Genomic DNA, 21,851 nt, shown 5'->3' with positions numbered 1-21,851 from the left:
CACATACATACAATCTTTTCCACAGCAGAACCAGAATCATCAAAGCTATGTGATTTCCCCAGCTCACCAACAGCATCCTTCATCCATCTCTACAGCTGGCGTATGTAATACAGACCTATGAGCCTAAGACCTCCTCTGCATACAGCAGAGATGAAGTCAGCCGACTAAGCAGAATTGGGGGCATAGATCATCTCATCCAAAATAAACCTCTAAAATTTGCTCAATTCATTTAAGCTCAAAAGGTTGGTTGTTGTTGGTTTTTCATCTTTCCTTACCAATACAAAAAAGAAAGAAATGAACCAGGGTGACAAATTCATCTGTAGAAATCTACACTTTAGACAACTACAGTTGGGTAAAATGAAGCCCACTGTTATCTTAACTAGTAATTCTCTTTGTCTCTGTTTCCTGGGACACAGACTTAATGTTGATCCACTATCTCAGTATTGAAAAGTATTTTTGGAATTCATTCAATTCAATAACAATCATAACTGCAAGACCTTCAGTTTTAATTCACACAAATAAATTATTAACACATCTTGAATTCACTTCTGAACTAGATATTGAAAGAAATGTAGTCCATAAGAAATAAATAATTTCACATCCAAGCTCTAGTTATAAACACAGCATAAAGTTGAACACAGATTCAACCATGATTTTAATAAGCTTTTAACAAACAATTAATGTTGTACAAGCTAAGAGGAAGCTTATAACAAATGCATAATCAGCTACAGTGTGACTTTTTGATCTACTCAGTACAATCTGTAATATATACAATTCATAACTGCTGTGCCTAAAAATATAATAATCATTTAATCACTCCAAACAAGTTTAAAATAAAATCTTGATGTAAAGTGCAATCAAGCATAAATATATCAAATCACACCTTTTTATTATTGGTTTGCATCTCAGGCAGACCTGTCTTCAAGATTTACTCACTGCAATGGAAGTGGGAAAAATAATAGTCTTCCCTCCTTGGTCCTTTTGCTGGTTTGAGTGGTGCAAAGCTAAATAATGTGTTGGTAGGTAAAGCAGGACTATGGGGACCCCATATATGTTGTGTTTCAAATGATTAATATCTTAGAGGCAATGGAAAGAACAGTCAGAGGAAACAAATCCCTGGCTGTGTTTCCCTGGCTTTAGAACAGATTCAATGTATGAGCATTATGTGTTATCTATTGCAACTCCTGCAAGGTGAAGCATAGTGCTAACTCCCTCTTGACAAGATGAATAAAAGCCAATGTACAATCTTTTGATAAACTATGTGTTAGTCATAATGATGATAAATTATGCAACTACATAAAGCTCTGACAGGCACAAGATGGGTGGGAGGAACTGGTAAGTGTAAAGCTTTTCCTGTTTGATCATGTCTTGGTAAGTAAAGGCTTAATAAGTATGATGTCACGGCAGCAGTAATGCAGCAGCCATTGATTGTATCTGTCTTTGTAAATCTGAAATAACACAGGTAAAATCAGAACCTTGGTAATTTATAGAATTTATCTGTTTTATCATCCTGGTAACTTATGCCAGTTTAAAATATCCTTAAACTCACATGAGAATCATGAAGCGTCTTTTGTCACAGATTCAAAACTCTGATAGATCAATATATCTTGATGACTAGAATGGCTTTAGCATGGTTAAAACTAGTGCCTATTTTCCAGAGCACAAACATTAATTTTACCAATCAATCATTTGAAAAAAAGTTGTTACAGCTTCACTGATAATACTTTAAAAGAACAGCCAGATGCATTCTAACACAGAAATACTTCTTCTAACTGGATGAACTTTTATCAACTAAGAAAAAACTCAAGAGACTCATAGTTGTTTTTTTGTCAGTGTGCAGTTGTTTTTTTCCAGCTGCCAAGGACATTCCTTGAACAGCGAGCTCACTGCATCTTTTTACACAAGAAGGTATTATAACTGCTGTTCACTCTGAAAAAGCATTAGGTGAAATATCACTGGATATTAGGCTTTCAGGTTTGTCATGGCCTATCTCCTTTAAATAGTGGCACTATTTTTGCTGTTTGATGGGTACAGGGAACTAAGAGTTCTTCTGTGTTTTGATACTCTTTAGTTGATAAAGAGTACTAAAAAATAGTAATATTTCAGTCACATAGTTCAAGAATTTCTCAGGGAAGTTCTTAATCCTAATCAATTTGAACTAGCAAGCGTTCAGTTATAGAAAACAGGGCTGCACTCATGATTGCCACCAAGGGCTAGTGTAGACTATGCAATGCAGCATAGTCCAGGGGGTTTGAAGCATGCACCAAACTGTATATTGAACTGTGATTTTACAGGAGCTTTTCTTTGGCTGTACCACCTCTAGCTATGGAAGTGAGACATTTGATACAGTGCTTGGGTCTGTCCAGGCAGTAATTTAACTGAACAAAGTGTTGCCATAGATCCAGAGTATGTGGACCTCTAAGATTTGCATGGTCTTAAAAACACCAGTAGATTCCCTGGGCAGCACTCTCTAAACATCCACATTTGACAAATTCCATCTGATGGAAGGCTGGAGCTATAGGCATATAAAAAGTGGCCATACAGCAGGAAAGAAATACACTTCTCTAAATAGTGGGAACTCATTTTGAGACTTTCAGGACAAAGCTGATGAAGTATCCGTCAGGAATTAGAATAGATAGTTAACCTTATTTTAGGCAGGAGGATGGACTATATGACCTACCAATTACTCTGTTTCACCTGTAGTTTCTGTTACTTTCTGAGAGGTAGGCTTAAACTCAATTCTTGTTATTACATATGAAGGATTTTAGAGTGCTACTTCAGGATGATTTTCCCTGTGCACTCAGTTGTCAATACTGTTGTAAAGCACAGAAAAACAGAACACACCAAACAAAAAATGTGTAAAAATAAATGTTAAGTTGACATTTCTTTCACCACAGCAGGCTTGCTTACTTTTAAAAGAATTCAAATATGCATTTTTATTTTGAACCACTGTTTGTTATGAATACCTTCCCACAATTACTTGTCTCCTAATACAAAAATAGTCTATATTCTAGCTTCATACATCTGGTCTTACCTTGGATCATCTTTTAGAGCATCTCTTCTGAATGCCATGGTGTCTGGCTCACCAGAAATCTATCAAGTTATTAATGAGTTACGTCTTGTGCTACTTCAAAAGCTGTATGTAATTCCAAAACACAAGGTACATGGGCCATGTATAGCTCTAGAGAAATAGCTGACCAGTGTAGGTGGAAATCTGAACTGGTCTGCAACATCAAGACCTTGCAGAACCACCAATTTAACTATCTCTCTTCTACACAAAATAAAGAACAAAACAGATATTTTGGCTTTTATTGAAAAGTCAGTGTTTAAAAGTAAAGCTACAGTAATTAATATCCATATTTCACACACAAATTAAATAAATAAATAGATCAAAGTATACCTATCATTCATTCCCATCTACTTCCCTAGAAGCTAGCATTGGACCAGTAGTTCAATGTTTCACACTGAGAAAAGAGTGAAAATGAAATTTGGGAGTATTTTTTCTTGGATATAATGGAGAACAGTAGTGAAGGCTTTCCCACAGTGTTTCGGATAGCAACGTTATTTAGCAACTTACCAACAATTATTCCAGGTCTTCTATCCATTTCAACTATATGTGGGTGCACACCCTTATATGCTGCATCACTCACAACCTGGGTGTTTTTCCGCACCCGCTCTGTTACAGGATCATCTACCACTGGGGTGAAGCCTCTGCCTTTTGTCTTCTCAAAATCTTCATGATATTTTACCTAGCAAAATAAAAGAAGAATTACATTATTCCCCAAGCTTTAGTTGACAGCAAATGGTTATTCTATGCAGGAATTCATAACTGTTTGCTTTAAGCACTTATATTCTTTGGGTTTTGTACCATAATAGAATTGTTATGCATATGAGATAGAAGAGACTCAGCAGGACTTCCAGCTTGTCTCCCTGACCTGATACCTTGATATTTTATTATCATTTTTGCATTTGTTTTATATTGCCACCAAATGAGACATTTACTTGAGCAGCAAAGTATCATCTTATAGTCACATAAATCATTGAGTATAACAGGAAAAGCCCTCATCAGATGGTCATCTGATCCATCCCCTTTGAGATAGGACATCTCTGTGATGATGTAGACAACTAATTCTGTCAGTAAAAATGTTCCAGCAGTGTACTTCTTAAGAACTCAAGTACTCACTGCAAATTTTGATGCTATGCACAGATTCATAAAAAAAAAAAAAAAAAAAAAGGTAGTATGCCAATTGGCTTTAAACAAAGGTTTTTAGGAATAAAAATTGAACTTATTCTAAGCAGCCTGCTTTCAAAAAATAAAAAGAAAGAAAGGAAATAAATAAAATACAAAGACGTTAGAGTATAAAGTGTTATATAACCAAGTGTTGGAACAAAACCAGTATTAGTAAGAGTTATAAAGGTAGTACCCCCAATTATGCATTTTTACTTTTTTAGTCTTAATCATCAAAGATTTAAAATTGACAAACATTCTCACACAAGCAGATGCACACAAAACTCATTCCAAGAACAAAAGTCACGCAGAAACTAGGAACGTGCACAGGCACATGGTGAAGTGTGTCACCTAATCCAGTCAAACTGTGTGATGCTCAAATGAGTTTTTTTTTTTTAAATTAAAAAAAAAAAAAACAACAATAACAAAAAAGAACAGACATTTACCTGTTAGAAAACTGTTTATTAGTATTTTGAAAACGTTCATTACAGTCATATGCAGTTAGCAAACACTCCCTCAACAGGCATAAGAAGAAAATATTCTTTCCATACTTGAGCAGAGAGTTTCATTAGTTACCTATATTAATGGAAGGCAAAATCCAGTGGAAGTCAAGTGTCATTCCTTAGTATATTCTAGTTATAAGAAGAAGGTACCCTACCATTGAGATGTTGTTTTGTGTTTCTTTGACATGCCTTAGCTCAGGTGTGTCTAGAATCACACTACGTCTACCTTTCATCTGCCTCTGATCACTGCTGTACTTCACCTGAAAAACAGCAACAACAGCATACATGAAGGTTTTGTTTACCGTAGAAGGTATGGTGAGAACCACACTATGCAAAAGCATATTTTCCAAATCATAATGCCCAGAATTTTTCTGTTTTCTTTCTTTACATTCATTTTCTAATGATCTTATTTCAAAGGGAGGATACAGATGGGCTACGGTATTGATAAGGCCAAAGGACATGTTTATTCCATCAATCAGTCAAAAAAATCATTGTTACGTGGAAGCTGAAACACTTGACTGTTTTAAGGCTTAAGACATACGTAGTTACTTAGAAGTTCAGATTTTTGTCCTTAAACAGATCCTTTGATAAACAAGAGCTACTTTACTCTTCACCCATACAGTCAGTTCTAAAGTGTTCACTACTGTTCATTCTCTTCTGCCACCTTGAGACAGTGGTTCTGCATGGAAGCCTGTTCTACTTATCATCTGTAGGGGTTTCACCACTGATGTTTCAGTGTTGAGAACACAGTCTGTAACAGAACTAGTCTGGTCCTTTACTTCACTGTGCTCCTTTGACTTCTTTGCTCCTTATTAGTACTGTCTTCTTACAGTACTGTGTGACAATGAATGCGCGTCTCCCCTACATACCTCCAAAGGCAAGTATTATCCAAAAAAAAGGCCAAGATTAATACAGTATCTACCCTTTAGTGATTAATAATAGGATCTATTTAGGACTACTACATGTTGCAGAGTGGAACGGATATGCTTCCATGCTCTGAATCACATATACACAAAAAAAAAATCTGCACTAAAGTTAAAATCTCATTTCCTTTGCCCTTTCCCATAATTTACTCCTAAAATCTAGCAAATCAAACTTGGTAACAAGAGACAAAGGTTCTTGAACTGACCTCTTACATTTTTTATAAGAATAACCACAAGTCTGAATATTTTTGTTGCCTATATGTGCAGTCATGTATTCAAAGGACAAAAAAAAAAATCATTCAGAGGATGATGCAGTTGGATTCATTTGACACATCAAATCTAAATGGGAAAACATATCCTTGTTATATTCCTACAGTGACAGAAAATATAAATGACAAAAAGATTCAAACTTGCCGAGCTGATATTGTCTTGATTCTTCTTGACTCTCTCTATCTCAGGAGTGACACTCACAGCAGTAGCTTTGCCAGGCTGCTCTCTGTAGTGAACCTATTATTTAACAGGATAAAATGGTACATACTTTGTCAGCTAAAGCAGTATCACATTGTATTACATTAAAATGTATGATTCAAAAGGTCACCCAGGAAACAAATGAAAAGCTAAAATGCATTTGAAGTTTATTAAAGCTTATAAAACTTGATTTTTGAAGCATAACCTTGAATTCTTTCTGTAAAGTCCTCTTATTAACGCATTTGTGTGAATATATACACACATATGCACACAACATCTTGACATTTACCACACGGGTCTTTGGCAGTACAGATAAGTATCTTATATTCAGAATGGGGTAAACTATAAATAAGGGAAGCAGAGCAAATGAAAAAAAAAAATGAATTTCAGCAATGCCCACTCTAAATGCTTATTTCTACACACATACACAAATTCCATAAGAATAACATCTACATTCTAATTTGTATACTCTGTAAATTCAAATGTGATTAAACACAGTGGGTGCAATACATCTGGACTGTAAACTGATTCCAACCATCTATATTTCACCGTATGTTTATTTAAATGTACTTTTCAGCTTAGGAATATCTATCCCCTCTATCACTTCTTAACAAATTACACTAGTAGCAATGATGCATTAAACGAATGGACACTCAAGACAGATCAGTATCTAAAGAGGATAGATACGGCATCGACAGACTGATCAGTCTGTTAATCTTGGCCCCTAATACAAGGAAGTCTAATATGGTGCATATTTAGTAAATAATCAGAGATTCTTGGATGATTTATGCCAATCAACACTTTTATGAAGAAAAAGTGTTTCCATAAAAATCTCTTTTTTATATGTGTTTGTGTATGTGTTTGCGAGTGAGTTCTTGCTTTTGTGTTGTAAGAATAACTGAGCTGATACATTATGCTAATAATTCTGCAGTGCACTGTGGCATTAACAATGTCCAAGCAATTGTCTTGCCACACAACACATCAACTGTCCACATCAACATATTCTAACTGAAAAATTAATGTCTTATAGAAGTGATGGTAAACTACCAAATGGATTAAAACTTACAACTGACATTTGCAAAGGTATAATGATCACTTGGTAAAACAGGTTTGTTTGAACAGTGTGCATTTTAGGGGAACTAGATGCATCAGCAGCAACCTATGAATAAATAGCATATACTTAAGTTAGAGGGACACTATTTTGAAAATTGTAACTCAGAATTAATTTGGGGAACATGAGTGAAAACATCCTAGGGAAACACCATAGCTGTTTGTGGACCCATGAAATATGGATGTCAACAGAAGTCACCGCAAGAAGACTCAGTAACAAGGTGCAACTTCAACAATGGAAGAAGGCAACACTGAATTCCAAAATTCCTTACCTTCTTCCACATGCTCTACCAACTACAAACAGCTTGACTTTCTAATGATTGTTTCAGGCATTAAATAAACTCTAACAGGAAAGTTACTGAGGAGCCAAGAAAGAGAGGCAAGAGAGCTGGAGTTTGAGTCCAACTGTAGCCTTTTTTTTATTTATTTATTTTAATTAAAGGAAAAAAAAAAAAAAAAAAAAAAAGCTGGAGAAAAGATATTGTTTAAAATATTTATATATAAATAAATAAATTAAGGTTTTCTGCAAATATCCAAGACAGAGAATAAAGTTTCAAAAAAAGTACAGCCATTTATTTGAGTACGTGCTACTTTACGTGCCATTTTCTGAACCAAGCAGTGGCTTTTCTAGTTGCTTCCTAAAAGAGAGTTTTCAGGTAATTCCATTTAGTTAGGCCCATGCCTAACTAAAGAAAGGGCACAGGCAGAATTTCTTACTCATCATCTGCACGCAGCATTTATACAAAAGATGAAATAAGAGCAACTTCCCGTGCTGACATTCTCTTGATTCCTCTTGACTCTTTCGATCTCTGGAGTGACACTCACAGGTGTAGCCTTGCAGAGCTGTTCTTTGTACTGAACCTAGTGAACATGGCATAAGATATCACACAGAGACTTCCAAGTAACAGAAATACAGCAGTGTGTTAGAAATCATCAAAGAGCACACTGCATTTTGTTGGAAAATATTATTCCTTAGTAAACACACTCATCTTTCATCATGACACTTAGTACTCAACCTCTCTTACGGTTCCTCTATTTCAGAGGTAAACAACTTATACTTCAGCAGGAATATTTCACTCTCAATGATGTTAATCAAAGGGCAAGGCTAAAGAGTTACCTTCTTACCATTAATTGGTTAGTCTTTGTGAGCAAACAGGAACTAGCACAAGCATCACAGATATATTCACAGAGGCACAAACACATTTAACACAGCAAAGACTGCAAGCAATGAAAACGGGGCACACATTGCTTATATTCTTCTGGTTTTCCTTGACTCTTCTTAGTTCAGGTGGATCAGAAATAGCTGTTGCATGCTGAATTTCTTCTTTGTATTTAATCTGCACAATAAATATTATAAAATATTAGCAACTCAAAGATATAGACAAGTACTCAACCACAACACAAGTTTTATAATCTGTCCCTTGCATGCACCACAGCGCTAGACCAGACCTACCAACACTACTGACCTGAACAGGAACAGTTATATTTAATTTCTGACACAGATTACTAGGGTCTCAGATGATTCTTATTTGATAAGATGCAGCACAGAGTGCATATAAAATGCCTTGTATCCTAAAACTGTTACAGCATAAACTTATATCACATCAGATTGTGGCTATGTTTATAACTGAGGTGCTGCATGTACTGCTTCGAGATCTGCATCACTCTGACAATGACTTGGTCTTATATTGTCTTACATAGGAATCTATCAGTCCATTACAGAAACCAAACATTTCAAAAATGTGTCCTCACAAGGGTGGATGGCCTCAAAGTCTGGTTGAAGTTCTCTGGAAACATAAACAGACACATTATGGAGAATGAGGATGTTTGGATGGATGATACCTTTGAAGATGTTGTCATAATTAGTGACATTTTACCACATCTATTCTGAAGAGCAGTATGTTTGGATATGTTAGACTCCATAATTTGAAAGACACACAGAACTAGAAGAATTTCTTCAATTATACTCTGTATGTACCAAAGTTTGAATTCAATCTGGAGAGTTGTGAGGTAGGCATACATGGTACTAAAAAGAAAGATGTCATATCTTCTGGTTTTCTATATGCTATCCAACAGGGCCATCTTGGACAAATTAGTGCAATGTCTTTTTCTTAGTCTGTTACTAAATATCTGTCCAGTATTTAGTACCACTGTGGACACCATCATTAAAGAAATGGAAAATATTTTGGCTAATAGAAAATACTTGAACATTTTGTATCACAGACACATGCTGACAGCAAAGAAGTAATGAGTCTAAACTGCCTTGGGTTCAGTTTAACCTCTGGAAGGATGCACCCATGCACAGGAGCACACCATTCTGTCCATCCTTCACCACCTCTGGCCTCTCCATTTTGTCTGTGGCCAAGCCCTTCTACACTTTCAGTTCCTGACCCCTGGTCTTTATTTTTTTTTTTTCCCAAATCCGTTGTACCAAATGTCACTTGCTAATATTCTGCTCTCTGCTCCAAGGCATGGTACTGCTGGAGGAAGCCAATTTATTTATTTATTTTTTTTAACATGGACAAAATAACTTGTTTTTCTCTGCGGTCATTCTTGGAAGCTACTTTGGCTGAAATTTATAAATAAATTATTTAATAAATAAAACAAAAACAGCCCAAAGCACAGACCAGAAATGGAAAATTTCAGTCCAGACAGTAAAGGACTGGCAGAAGTATTAAACTACTGAAAACAGGGTCTTTTAATAGAGACTATTAGGTAAGCTTAAAAATTGGCAGTGTTAGTCCTTAAATGCTTCAACTGCTTGAGTTTTAGTCAGGTTCCAACATTTTTGGTGCTGAGTTTCCTCATGGATTTCACACAAGCAAAGACACAATTACAATCTTTCCCCTAAAACTTTCTTTCTAGTGATGTGTCCAGACCTTCCTGTTCCTCAATGTAAAGAAGATTTTTTTTAAATCCTCTTAGTTATTTGTAGCTTCTTGGTTCAAATTCAGTTATTGTCCATGGGTGTGATGCTTACTTGTAAAGTTTTGTGAGATCTTGACTCCCAGCTATTTTGGATGCTGACTCATCCTACCTACTCTTCACAACAGGTGAGATTAGATCAGCTATGCTGGCTGCCACCACCTTGTTTTTTAAGTTGTGAAAACAGACTATTCTGAGATTTGTCTCCAATAGATGTAACCTTGAATAATTTGATCACTTTCAGAACATGATGCAATGGACTTTTTTTTGCATGGTTTGATTGCAGAGTGACTGTTATTTTGGTCTGTTTTTTCTGATTTTCTTGGGGTTTTTTTTTCACTGCTGATATGCATCAAATTAAGTTTCATCTAGCACAACAGTTTTAAAGCTGTCCTAAGTCCTTCTGGCTAAATTCAAAGATATGTGCAAGGCGTTCAAATCTAATAGAGTGTAAATTGGTGTAATTTACAAATTATTTCCTTTGGGGCTCCTGTAAATTACACCATACAATACATACATTTGTCTTAGTGACAAATAATTTAAAAGTTTTTTTCAGATTGCCTTCAAATTTGGCATTCTACCCTTTCAATAATTACTATACAAGACTTTACTAATCATAAGCATACTACATGCAATAAAATACTTTTTGTAAAATATTAGCTCTTCACATAGACTAGCAAGGTAAAAGCCATGGTACTAAACCACTAGGCTACCACTACAACCACTCACATATTTTATGTTTCTTTTGATATACTTTTGTTCAAGCATGTTTACTAGCATACTGATCCATCTTTCATATTCCTCTCATCACCATTGTTTAGGATTTCTAAAACAGCAAGAACACTGCATAGCATTTTTCCATTTCACTTTGATAGGTACTGAGTAAAAAAATATTAGAGTAAGATTACTCCTAATAAGCCTCTGTCTGTGTGAATGTGCATGTGTGTGACTACTCTCAAAATATATGGCTGAGGTATCTGGAAAGTAGGTTTCTGTTTCTAGAACACCATTTCAAATCTGGCAGAAGGAGAAGGGGGAAAAAGAAAAGAAAGGGGGGAAAGAGAAAGGGAAAGGAGAAAAGGCAAAGGGGAGGAGAGGAAGAGAAAGATGAAAGAAAAGAAACACATTTGCAGAAGAAAAATAAGAACAAAAGCACTCTCATTAGAAAGAAACTAAACAAACACAACCAACAGCTTCACAACCAGAAAAACTATTTCAAGGTGATATCTTGCACTGAATCTGTAAATTGCACAGGACTCAAAATGAAAATAAAAAATGAAAAGTGATTGAGCAGAGAAAAAATCCAGGGAAAATATTATTTTTCAAAATCTTATTGAAATTCCCTACCTGGCCTTACTTTGTTGGGAAATGCAGTATTTAACAAGGAAATTATACTAAAATAGTTGTACCAAGTCCTTAATTTGGATTTCAGATAAGATTTAAACACAATCTACTGTCATTTATATGTGTTACTTTCAAACTCTTTTTTTTTTTTTTTTTTTAATTTTCTAATGATCAGAAATGTCATGACAGGAACAACAGACTCCATAACAAAACACAACAATGCCATTAGGACTGTTTTCTTGTTCAACAGTTACTTTTCCTTTTTCCCCCAAGCTTTGCCATGTATTTGCCATGTTACCGAAAGAGCGTGTCGTACTTGTTGAAAACTCTTTCTGATATTTTACTTTTAGTGGACCACTAAAGTGCCAGAAACATTGGTCATCCATAGACAAACAATACTATTTCAGAACTGGTTTCATCAGGTCCACAGATCAACGTATCATCAGCACATATAGAGGCATAGACACTCCACCTTCTCATGTAGCTTGATTCTGGACATCCATTTTTTTCCTGAAGTGCAAATTGTAACAAATGCTGTGTAATATATGCAGACTATAGGAACTTTAAAGATTTTCTTTTTGTCATATGATATTTTTCTAAATTGCAAATTATGACTGCAGCTCAGTCTGTCATATCAGGAAATATATTTCATGTTTCTCACTCTTGAAAAACAAAATTATTTCCTCAAATATTTAGTTAAAAGTTTTTTTCCTATATTTTAAGATGTTTCTGTTTGAACTACCTTTGGACTCAGAAGAACACCACTAGAATGGAGCATTATATCCAAAATCCAGTGGAGTGGTATTTGAATGAGATGTGTAATATTAAGATGTAGAATTTTTAGTAAACAAAAGGATTAAAAAAAAAAGACCATTTACTCATGTAAGAATAATTAATGCTAATAGCACTTACCGAACTAATATTCTGTTGATTTTTCTTTACTCTTTCAATCTCTGGAGTCTCTTTTACAGCTGTGCCAGCTCCTACTTCCTTCTTATAAAACACCTTCATTTCCCCAAAAGAAAAAGTAATTATAAGACTGTTAGTATTGCAAGTACAAGTTCTCATAAAAGGGCTAGGCAATTTTCCAGGTTTCAAATTGATCTGACTATAAATCTTGCCATGAAAGCAAATACTTTAATTTTTCATAAATCACACCAATTATCAATAACTGTAATAATGTTGTTTGTTATCAACTGTAAACCAGATAATCTATTATCATCCTTTAGAATGACCTCAGCTATTTATAAGTATTTGTAATGAAAGCTTTGTCTTTGGAAATAATATTAAAATTTAGATCATAATCTATAAACATTTAAAAATGCAACTTTATGCTTGAGTAATCTCACTGATTTCAATTTAATTGAACGTGCATGTACATGCAAGATTTGAATTGCTTTTAATCTTCAGATCTTAAAATGCTCTGAGATGTGAATAGATAAAACTATTTCTAATTTAACAAACAAGAAAATTGACATATTCATGATCAAATAACCAGAAGAGCCAGAGCTACAATCCAAGTCATGCAATTTTTAACTTCTGGGTTCAAGCCAGAAAGCTGAGGACTGCATCTACAAACAAAGCTCACTTATGAAAAGAAACACATTTCTAGATCTCTATTTCAATTGTTTTAATAAAGGATAGAATACAAAGCACAACAGTAGAATAAATCACTCAGAGTTACTGAAGGAGACATTAAATTACTGCTCCACAAATTCTAAATGTGGCTGTAATTTAAATAACCATAAAGCACCAGTTCAAATTGCAAAACTCTTAAATAAGTTGTATTTGTATTTCCAGGCTGGTAATTTAAACACAAGTCTATCCTGGAGTTTATAAAAAAATCTTTACAATATATTATTTCTGCTTTTCTTAAACAAAGATTTATTTAACTACTTTTAAAATTTTATTTCTCTCAAGCCTGAAACAATAAAACATCATTTTTCTTACTTCCTTGAAAACCTGTGTAAACTAGGATGACCAGTATTGCTAAATGTTCTAGAGGAGAGTGAATTATTTAATGTATGTAAGTAATTTTTCAAATATTCAGAAAACCTTTAACAATTTAGAATTTTGTTTTACCATGTGAGAACAGAGACAGCTTATGAGTAAGAACTTGAAAATTCTTCTGCACAAACATGTCAGTAGAAGGTAGAAAGATTTACAAAGTCAACTGACCTAAAATACACTTTTCTCCACTACCAAGAAGGGAGTGGTAAAAAATACCAGAGCAAGGAATTTTTCTATGAAAGAGAAGACTGTGCAGTAAAAACCCTATTGTAAATCATCTGCCAAATGAGCTAGTGAGCTAAAAGCAGCACTGATCTTATCTGCAGAGCTAGTCACATTTTTTTTTGTCCCATAAGGCAGAAAAATACTTCAGAGAAAATCCAAAATCAAAAGCCTATTAAGGGTCATTAACTTCTTCTACATGAGCACTGCTCCCTCGAGTTAGTAAAGAGTAACTTACCTTCATAAACTAAATTGCACAGGGTGCTGAAAGATTGAAATGAAGAGAAAGAAAAGAAATGATCGTTCAATCTCACCTATGAGCTGCTTTCTTACATTTGGAGGATCCACTTCAGATATAGAAAAATGGGGATCGCAAAATAAACTCAACCAACCTCAAAGATGTACATTTTATTATTTTATGTTATAAAGAATCCTAACAATTAAGTAGTGGAAGGTATGCTGGTATCTGTCAGTCCACTCTGCTTAGACCCACTGAGGACTCCACCAAAAGCTATTAAAAACTGGAGCAGAGAGGAAAGCAGAACAGTAGATGCAAGCTGGAATCCTTTCCATTACATAAAGTTTCAGTGTAGCATGTTAGGATGTTAGGATGCCAGTAACAGGAGATATGGTGACAACCACCTTCACACTATGCAGCTGAGTTCCATTCAAAACCAAGAGGCAACAAACTACAAGAAACAAAACTGGGGCCAATGGGCCTGTCAACAGCTTGTATTAGGAAGATGTAGCTCTCAGCTGTTCTCACGTGATGGAAGAAAAAGAGCAGGTGGTGAAGCTGAGGGTCTCTCTAAACTAAAAATCACATCTGTGCCAGATAATACTAAAATATTTAAGTAACTTCAATGCCTTTCTCTCAAATCATTGGTTTTATTAGTATAATTAGTCTGCCAGAAAAACAGACGCTAACTGGATTCTGGAGGCTAAATTTGCCCTTTGTCTTTTCTTCCCTGTTATATTACAAGCAAAGCCAGAATTACAAACACCAGAATTAATGGGCACATACAACTGGAACTGAATGGAACTGAATCACAAAATGGGCAACCTTGGAAATCTAAGCACATAATTTATATAGGAACAGACTGAAACTTAAATCTAGCATAAAATTTTAAAAAATGTAACCAGGGTAAAATAAAATAATTAGATATATATTTATGAAACTTGCTGTGTTCTAATTCTATCCTAGAACCTTGGTATTCTGTATATATGATAGGAAACAGATGAAAAATCCTGTGTGCACAGTAACAAGCCTTAGCTTTCTTGTACGTTTAAATAAAATACTTCCTGGGGCTTGATGGAAAAAGAAAAGAAATCTTCATTCAAAAATAACTGTGGCTTGGCAAGGTGATAAAGTGGTTTAGCAATTCAAAATAAGTGTCACACCTAGAAAAACTGTATTTTTTTATTTATTTTTTTTTTACTGAAAGAAATGAGTGATACAGTCTTTGCCAGGAAAATTATGCAAATGGATCAAAGAACATTTACTCATATGTTCCCTACTTCATGCTGAGGCACTAGAGAGCCTATTTAAACTGAAAATATCTGAAAAGTTGCAAGTGAAGAGAAAATCACTGTTACTCACTGCACTGATGTTTTTCTGAGTACTTTTTATCCTCTCCATCTCTGGAGTGTCTGGGACAGCAGAATAGTTACAGAGCATCTTCTCTGCTTCATCTTTGTACATTTTCTGAAAAAAAAAAAAAATGCTTTTAAAATATCAATTTCCTGCTTTCTTAGGGCTGAGAATAACCAAACTGCAACAAAAAATTGCTTATTGTTGATGAACCTCAACAGCATTGTACAGTATTTATTTCAACCACTCTCCTCTGTGATATTCTTCTATTTATTTTTTTTTCCTTCCTTTTAGGTAATGTAGAAAGACCTGCAAGTAGCTTAGGGATATGGTTTAGTGGGGACTGTTAGTGTTAGGTTAGAGGTTGGACTCAATGATCTTGAGGTCTCTTCCAACCTAGAAATTCTGTGATTCTGTGATAGATGTACACAATTCAAATCAATTTAGATGGCATAATAGGCCTAAATACAAATAAGAATCAGGCAGTAAGATTTTTACTATGTGTAAATGCATTTAATATGGGTATGATACCATCTACAGAGCTAGCATTTTGAGCAATTAATTGAGCAATTAGAACAGTTAGCCTTTGAACTATGCCTACCTGGCTTGCTATTTCTGAAGCCCTTTTGACCCTTTGTATTTCAGGAGTATACGGACCAACTTGCATTCCTTTTCCTATAATTTCAGTCTGAAGATCCTTTTTATATTCTTTCTGCAAAAATAGAACAAAATAAAATTAAATAAAGGAATGTAAAACAAAGTAAAACAATATCCCTGAGTACGCAACATAACTAATTCTGCAGTTATTTGTATGTTTTCTTCTAAGCTATTCTGACAGCAATGATTAGACCTCAAAAGAATTGCTTCTATTCATGTAACCTGTTTTTTGTTTTTTGTTTTTTTTGTTTGGTTTGTGTTTTTTTGTTGTTGTTTGTTTTGTTTTACTGCACACTGCTTATTCCTTTTAGCACAAGTATCTTTAACATCTCATTCTGTTTCACTTCAAAAGTAATGTTAACAGATTCATTCTGTACTCACCTGGCTTACAATTTCAGAAGCTTTCTTTGCTCGTTGTATATCAGGAGTATCCATGCCCACTTCCATTCCCTTCCCTTTAATTTCATTCTCCAAGTCTTTCTTATATTCTTTCTGAAAATAATAACATTGGAGTCACTCATATGTCCAACAACCAAATCCTTAACATTGTTCATACATTACTCGGTACAATTTCATTGAGCAGTATCTATGAAACACCAAATAACTTTTGATGTTATACTGTCTACAGCATTATCTTTGTAGAACCTACCTACAACACACCTGTTAACAGGTTAAACATCCTTTTAAGAGAGTGCTTACTTTGATGTAGCCTTTCACATCCATGCATCTTTTCAACTTTGGCAGCCACAATCAGAGGCATATGAAGACAGAAGTTTTTATCCCTCATCTATTCTTGGAGAGACTGAGGTCATAAAGCCGTTAGCATCATTCTAGCTCCATTTATTGTTTGGCCCTACCAAAACAAGCAGCCTCGCCTGCCACCACTGAATACCATCTAGGCCAGGCATGGGTCAAAGCTCTGGGAACACTTATCTTTCCCCATACGTGGACTACACAACGTTTAGACTCCACGCAGCTCAACAGACTAGGTATTTAGAGAAATCTGTGGTATGCCTACTGTGTAGATCGGGTGTCACGTGGAATTCTCAGTGACAGTAATTCTGACAGACTGAAAGATTGCATCGTGTACAGGAACTTACAGTGCTTGCAATTTCAGAAGCTTTCTTGGCTCGTCTTATCTCAGGAGTATCTGGACCAACTTGCATGCCTTTCCCTTTAATTTCAGTTTCCAGGTCCTTCTTATATTGTTTCTGTAAGGCAAAACTTCGTACATTAGATTCACAATAGCCAGAGAGTTACAGGTAGATTTTTATGCAAGACACAATATAAGAGCCAGAATTTTGACTCAGTCAAAAATCTCAAGTAGAGGGTGACAGTTCTCAAGAGTCTTGGCAAGGTTTGGTTAGCATAACATGTAACAAACTACAAGAGAAAAACTTTAGGAGATATTCACAGAATGTACAAAAACTACCACTGAATTTTCAGTTTGGCAGGGGGTGTGAGAATCAGTCCATATAGCTTGTTGTAATTATCCTCTGCAGTAAAGGGGCAGTTTAGCTCTGCAAAACCTAGTGTAATAATCTGGTACTTGATGCGAGCCTAATTGAAACACATTTTACTTTTAAGAAAATATTTTATTTATGAAGAGTACATGATAGAAATCAAATACTGTACAGAATTGTTTCCAGTGAACTTTCAGAACAAGATGTTGTAATTTATTCATTTAATAGGTCTTTCCTGAACCACAGCCATTAGACAAGTGGCTGTACTCATTCATGATTGCTTCTTTTCCCCCACAGTATAAATTATAAATAACCAATACAGGAAACAAATGAATATTTCATCTTGAGCTTATCCAAGCGAGGATGTATTTCTTGTTCATCAACAAATGATATTAAAATATCCATGATATACATATATTCAGTAATACTGAAATATACAATAGTTGTAATTATTTTAATAAATATATATATATATATATTATTTTCTTGGACACTGCTATTTCTGATACTATAGCAATATCTTTTTATATTATAGTTTATCTCTGCTCATGGAAAATGTGTAACTTTTTTTCAAAATAAATACTTATGCTTAAATTTCCTGTTCATTAGCCGTTTTTAAGTTACTTAGGAAAAAAAAAAAGGGTGGGGGAAGAAAAATGTCTTTATTACAATGCTCTAAACACATACAGCATAAAGTAACAAGAAAAAGAGCAGAAATACTTTACCTTAAATCTCTGTCTCACTCTGATATGGAAATAAACATGCTAAAACTACTCCCCACTTCCAAAATTCCAAAATTTTTATTGGTATAAATTATAAAAATATATAAAAATATATAAAAAATATATAAAAATATAAACAGTATAAATTATCCTGTGAGAAGACGTTCTGTCTCAATTCCTCTCTGCTAAAGGTGGAATGGCAGATGCTTTCCCTTAGCTTCCCAGTGTGTAAAACACCAAGGAAAAGGTAACCCTGGGAGTTACAGCTATATGCATAGCTGCACTTGTTTACATTGATCAGCCCTATGCACAAGAGTTCCTCTGGTTATTATGGCTATATATTTATATGTGTGTGAATATGTAATGTATTTACACACATCAAAAGAATATGGAATATATAAATATATATATTGCTCTTAAAGAATGACACACACAAAAATGTGAGGTGGAGCACAAGCTTCTTTCCCATTCCCTTTTTCTTTTCCACACCCTCCGGCCCCATTGCTGTGTCCCAGGCAGCCTGACAAGCTCTTCCACATAATGAGTGGCACCAGCTTTGGAACTTGTGTCTCAGGGAAGTATGCAGTCTTTCCAAGCACAAGTCAGGCCACACGTTCCTCAGGACAGTCTTATGGAGATGCAGTCACTGAGTCTTCCACTCCCAGCCCTTCAATAGGAGTAGGTTGCACACCTGTGTGCTTCCAGGTAACCTCCAGAACATATCCCAACACCATTAATACCAAAGTTCAGTTCTAAAAATGTGCTCTGGAAGAAGCCTCTACCTGTCTATTTGCAAAGGATGAACCTCAAGCTCAAGAAATGAGCTTCAGGAGCAGCTCTAAAAATGTTTTCACAAATAGAACAGGTTATTTGGATAAAAGTTCTTTCAAAGTTGTCTGACAGTCATTACCAATATTTGTTTTCAAATAACAGACACAAGATTCAAAAAACTGGAAATTATTTCATTGACTTTTCTTTGCAAGTCCAAACTCTTTCCATTAGTCATACTAGTTGAACAAACAAGTAGACTGAAAAACGAATTTTAATGCAATTTTAAATTCTGTGCCTACTAACCCCTCTAACAATTTCCATTGACCTTTTCATTGCCTGAAAATCTGGAATATTTGTCATAAGCTTTTTTCCAGACTTTGTCTATGTTCTTAAAGCAAAACAGAAAGAGCCTTAGTTTCAATACTTACATATTTTATTGTAGATTATGTTAAAGGAAAGGAATATATTCAATAGAGTATGTCATAAAGAGTGAACTTTCTCTGACATCAATAACCTTGACTAGCATAACATACCTCATTTAGTATCTGAGCTGCGTTTTTCACTCTAATCAAATCCGGCGTATCTTCAAACACTGTCATTCCTTTTCCTTTCATCCATTCTTCCAAATCTTTTCTATACTCTTTCTAAGGATTTAAAGAGAGATTTCTCCATTTAACATTGTGTGGAAGATCTTGAAAAGAAATGCCACTTATTAAATGTCTGAAGGGTATCTTTGAAATTTCTATGAAATATGAATTAACGGAAGGTTTCAGAGTTAAAATAGAATTGGAAATTATCAAATCTAAAGGTACAATGTTGCAAAAGTGGAAAGGTTTTAATATAGCCATGTATTTTTCTGTTATGCTCCTGACAAATAATCCACTCTTACACAGTGCTAGCATGTTGTTTGGGGGCCTCAGCTGCCTATCTACAGATACTTCAATTGTGGTAACACTTGCTTTTATGCAGGCCAGTATCTGCTGTGCTCCCATTTTTACCTCCTTTTCACTAATGGCATCACAATCAGGATGGATGCCCTAAAAACTGTATTAGGACATGATAAAATGACTGTTTGAGAAATTATAATGTAGAAGCAATACTCCTACCATTTCTCTTCTGCTCCCCTCAGACACTGCATTGATATGATCTATCAACATTTGGCAACTGCAGCCTACAAAGTACTCAAGTGTTAAGTATAAAATTAAAAGCACACTAGAATCTGCCTGCAGACATTTGGTTCCTCTTCTTCTTTCTAGTTCCTAGAAAACTAATGTAAGCCTAGTGAAAGTGGAAAATCTTTTACGTTTTGTAGGATTTTTAAATGCTCTTTCCATATCCAGGTTTGTATTATTTGTTTGTTTGTTTGTTTAATGCAAGGAAATTATAAGGCATTTGGAGAAAATGTCTTTTTAGAAGAATTTATATAGACATAATGCTCTTAATCATGTATTGACTTTATAAGAAGCAGGCACCATTGTCTCAGGAATATTTTTTTAAATAGAAGACCTGATATTTTTTAAAGAAGCTTCTCTATCATGAGAAACATCTTCTACAACAAGCAGAAAACTTAAATTAAAATTACTAAATTCAGTTCTCTCTTCTGACAGAGTTGTGAAAGTTGTTCCAGAGAAACAAAATGCAACATATTTGCAGAAATTTCTATAGTGAGAAGGCAACAGAATTAGCTGAAACACAGCTGACATAAAATACTAAAAATAATAATTCATTTTTTAATAACACCAGGTTCTCCACATTGTTTGATGCAATATCTATTTAAATTTTATTATTAACCTTCACACAAAAACATCCTTGACTCTGAAGTACATTATTTTCCTGAATCTTGAAAGATAATAATTAAATTGACCTGTGTAATCTTTGGTTTTGGATACTGTTCCTTGAATGTGGATATAAGATCTGTAATTCTGTACCTTTGTGCATTAAAAATGCCATTTCCGTTTTCTTTCTTTCTTCCCCTCTGCCTAACAGATATGCCTTATTTCCTAAGTAATGAGTTGTATAATTTGACGAGGTAAGAAATAGGGAACAGCTTATTGCATGTAGCACTATGCAAGGAACACACTTGAAAGTTTTCAAAGATGTAAATTTACAGCACATCTGCAACTATGCATGCACTGTCCACTTCTGTGGACACTCAGCAAGCAGCAAGATTAACTCAATGAAATGCAAGCATTTGCATTTTTCCCTAGTCAGCAAGCGCACAAGAATAGAGTTTTGTATGCATAGAATGATATTACATAAACTGGACTGAACTTGGGACTTGTCTATCTGACAGTCAAGCTTATAGAAATAAATTATTTATTAGAGAATGAATAATAAAGAAATATCTGAAAGGAAAGTCTTTTCCCACAGCTTAGACTGGGAAAAGCTATTTTAAGAACAAGGCAAGGAACAAGAGCCAAGGGTTTTTAATTCTTACATCCTCAATTCCATCCATCTGGGCTATAGCAAAACAATCAATCCTTAATGCAATAAATAATTAAATAAATAAATAAATAACAGGATACTGTTGGATCCAAAATTCAAATGGAGAAGATGGATATTTCTAACTATGAATTTTATGTTAGTGTTTTCGGATATATTTACTTCTAAGTTTGGTCAAATAATAAATCTAATGTATAGTACTAACCAGTACTCAAAACTTAACAAGAAAACAGTTTTGATTAATAACATAAAAAGACCAAAAATAGAAGGATTCTCAGTCACAGAAAAGAAAGTGATTTAATTTACAATTCCATATGCAACTGAAGAATATTGGACAAATATTAAAGAAACAATGGACATACAGAAAATCCACTCCTTCTAACAAAATTTACTTAAAGCAGATTATGTAATATGGAATTTTGGTTGTCTTAACTTTCATTCAAAACATGTGATAAATAATTATTTGAATTAA

General features: G+C 34.5%; 1 protein-coding gene across 4 annotated transcripts in view; it reads right to left on the bottom strand.

Annotated features, from left to right (window-relative positions):
* Nucleotides 1–21,851, bottom strand: part of NEBL (nebulette) — a 255,761-nt gene that overhangs the window by 33,184 nt on the left and 200,726 nt on the right. For 2 of the 4 annotated variants that reach the window (XM_068673772.1, XM_068673773.1), the window contains exon 5: nt 3,578–3,749. In XM_068673772.1, coding sequence (XP_068529873.1) covers nt 3,578–3,749 — 172 coding nt within the window. Of the gene's footprint in view, nt 1–3,577; nt 3,750–4,886; nt 4,992–6,068; nt 6,162–7,384; nt 7,390–8,005; nt 8,094–8,476; nt 8,570–12,413; nt 12,507–15,333; nt 15,439–15,925; nt 16,037–16,362; nt 16,474–17,081; nt 17,193–19,470; nt 19,582–21,851 lie in introns of all 4 variants that reach the window. The other 2 variants (XM_068673774.1, XM_068673771.1) reach the window with 2 other exon arrangements.

The sequence above is a fragment of the Anas acuta genome, chromosome 2 (assembly GCF_963932015.1).
Source record: "Anas acuta chromosome 2, bAnaAcu1.1, whole genome shotgun sequence".
Classification (NCBI taxonomy): Eukaryota; Metazoa; Chordata; class Aves; order Anseriformes; family Anatidae; genus Anas; species Anas acuta.
Note: the sequence above shows the minus strand (reverse complement) of the source record. Positions and strands in the feature narration are given on the sequence as shown.